At 40.8% G+C, this 2,625-nt stretch overlaps 1 protein-coding gene across 4 annotated transcripts; it reads right to left on the bottom strand.

The window, feature by feature from the left end:
* Nucleotides 1-219: 219 nt before the first annotated feature.
* LOC116206798 lies at nucleotides 220-2,242 on the bottom strand. Of its 4 annotated transcripts, XM_031539605.1 has the most exons (4): nucleotides 1,771-2,242; nucleotides 1,147-1,450; nucleotides 839-1,013; nucleotides 220-729 (listed from the first exon to the last, which is right to left on the bottom strand). In XM_031539605.1, the coding sequence occupies exons 2-4, from the start codon at nucleotides 1,429-1,431 to the stop codon at nucleotides 530-532; spliced, it is 660 nt and encodes a 219-aa protein (XP_031395465.1). In that variant the 5' UTR covers nucleotides 1,432-1,450; nucleotides 1,771-2,242; the 3' UTR covers nucleotides 220-529. The 4 variants fall into 4 exon arrangements, 2 of the variants coding, with proteins under 2 accessions (XP_031395465.1, XP_031395464.1); XR_004156799.1 differs by having other exon boundaries at nucleotides 839-1,450; nucleotides 1,618-2,242; XM_031539604.1 differs by having other exon boundaries at nucleotides 1,147-2,241.
* Nucleotides 2,243-2,625: the final 383 nt, after the last annotated feature.

Here is a 2,625-nt window from a genome sequence, read left to right as displayed (position 1 = left end):
GGCAATGCTTTTGTAACTTAGTGCTTAATTAGCAGGAAAGCTTGGATTTAGATCATATCGACACCTAACCGCATCCTCCCCATTTTTCTCGTTTCGTCCCGTCCATCGTTATCACGCTCACAGCATTACTGATTCGATCTCACGTTTTTGAATGCTCTCACGTGTAAAAAACATGTACAAAAATAGATGTATACCTTAATTAATTTCATGTAATACAAATTTGACAAAATCAATATCAAAGTAGAACAATTATTATTAAATTCAAATACAAACACCTCAGTGCATGTTATCGTCCTTCTCTCTCTGCACGTCATAACCAATTAGCGATACGGTCGCGTACAACATTCATTTCGGCGCTACTCATATCCACATCAATTCTAATTCCTTCTTGTTGTGATGAATTTCGAAATTCATCGTAATTCGCCCACACATCGCCGTACTCCACAAATAATCTATCGTGGTAATTATTATGCAGCATAAATTTATGCAAAACAAAATAGACAAAGACAATTTGTCCTTGTGTATAATGTTAGAAGTTCGTCATTAATCTTAGTATGACGAATCTTCTCTTCAAAATACTGAAGCAACTTTTAATTACATTACGCACTGACGCGTGGCGCTGATTGAACAGCTCTTTCTTTAATGTTGGCAGATTGTGCTGAGGAAAATTACTTCGGTGATACCGTTCCCCCTTGTACGGAGCCAAATATCCCGATATATTTGAAAACCCTGCATCGACAACATATATTATTTTGGAAAGAACATAAGGAAAATTACAGTTAAATATTTTAGGGTTGCAATTTTATGGGAAATTGTAAATGTATAAGCAAACACTCACCACCACGCGACGCTGGAAATAATTCTAATGTCGCAGTTTCAAAAAATATTCTTGAATCGTGTACGGAACCCTCACAACCCGTCATGAAATATGTAAACATCATGTCGCGTGAATAAGCGACCAGTACATTTTGTGATATCTTAGCATTCCGATCATGATAAGGTACTATGTTCGCCTGAGGCACACATGCAGCAACATGAGTTTCATCGATAGCTCCGATATAATGCTGTGTACGAATGTATAATTATATGTACTTTACATACTATAACGAAATGAATTATTATAGTATGAAATTATCAGAAAAATACCTGAAAGTAACGCCACCTTTGATCATTTTCAATTTTCGACTTTACAACAACGTTCCTCTGTGTTATAAAAACGTGTGATAATTCTTGTATTCCTGGAAGAAGTTTTTTAAATGCTCGGGACACCGTCTCCTTCGAATACCGGATCATTTCCGTCACTATTGCATACAGCGTACCGTATGAAATAACCAATAAGAACATTCCGAGCATCTCATGGACCGTAATACCATTCCTAGTATAACGCAACCGAATTATGTCACAGACATTTTTAAACACGTGCGGTGCCATTCTGAAACTCTCGAAACATCTGACCAGATAACAAGCATTCAAAGTGAGTGAGCAGACAAGGAAGAAAAATAGGCCACGCTGCATAACACAGCTACACGGATACTCTATTAACTGAGCAGGAAGAACACCAGATAACAAGGCCAATCCCGGAAGGATAACAGACAAGGCAGAAAATGAAGAACAAACCAATGCAAAATGGCGCTACATTGCCAGGGCTTTTACTCAGGAAGCAAGGACACCGGATAACCAGGTGAGCTCTCAGTGAGAAGATGAGGAAGAAAATCAACAAACTTTTGCAACCGAGAAGCAGTAATCGAGAGGGAAGGCTGACAATGATACCTCACTGCCGATGCCTCTCCAAATCAGTGGTTAACGCGGTTCTTAAAGCTTCATCCGGAAGCAGAACAGAGCACTGGAGGGCCCCCCTGACAAAGACCCAAGTCGAGAATCTCTGTCCTCCGGTGACAGACAACACTCTTTTCGCGAATCAATCCTGACAAAGCTCATGCTTTTCACTGTTCTTCGCACGACCTTTGCCACTGTGCTCCTCACGGACGAACAGTATGCAAATAATGCAAGGTTAACGTCAGTAATTGGTGAAATTGACTCCTCCGAGACAGTAATCGGGAGTTTCCGACCTCGACTACAACTTCCTTGTGCCAATTTCGCCGAAATTATGCCGTGAATGATCGGAACCCCAAAGAAGAGTATCGAGCATGAAGGAAGGAGGAGCTTTCCGAGGGTTTCTGTTGGGTTGTCGGGCCCCTATCTAACGGTCCCCTTGTTGAGCACCGACAGCACGCAAAAAAAAAAAAATATATATATATATATGTAACGACTAGTCAAACCAAGCCAACTGGGGCCCCCTCCTCATTCAAAAGTTCCGGCCTCCTCTGTTGGGTTGCGGGTTAAATTATGCTGAGTTGAACAATAGTTCACTTCTCAAGCAGACACTCTGTCTCTTGATTTATTGAAAGGAATTACCAACTAAAGCTAATAAGGCATTAGACACGCACGCATGCATCTTATTGACAAAAAAAAAAAAAAATTCGTTCAGTCCGTTTATACCTATTTTCTGCACTTCGCGGGGTTAGAGTAACATGCACATGGTCGGGTGTAAACAAGGTATCTGGGGCTGTGAACTAAAGTCCAATCCGCGGATGACAACCCAGCTTGATTCAGTTCGGGCTCAGT

This window comes from Punica granatum, chromosome 5 (genome assembly GCF_007655135.1).
Source record: "Punica granatum isolate Tunisia-2019 chromosome 5, ASM765513v2, whole genome shotgun sequence".
Lineage (NCBI taxonomy): Eukaryota > Viridiplantae > Streptophyta > Magnoliopsida > Myrtales > Lythraceae > Punica > Punica granatum.
Note: the sequence above shows the minus strand (reverse complement) of the source record. Positions and strands in the feature narration are given on the sequence as shown.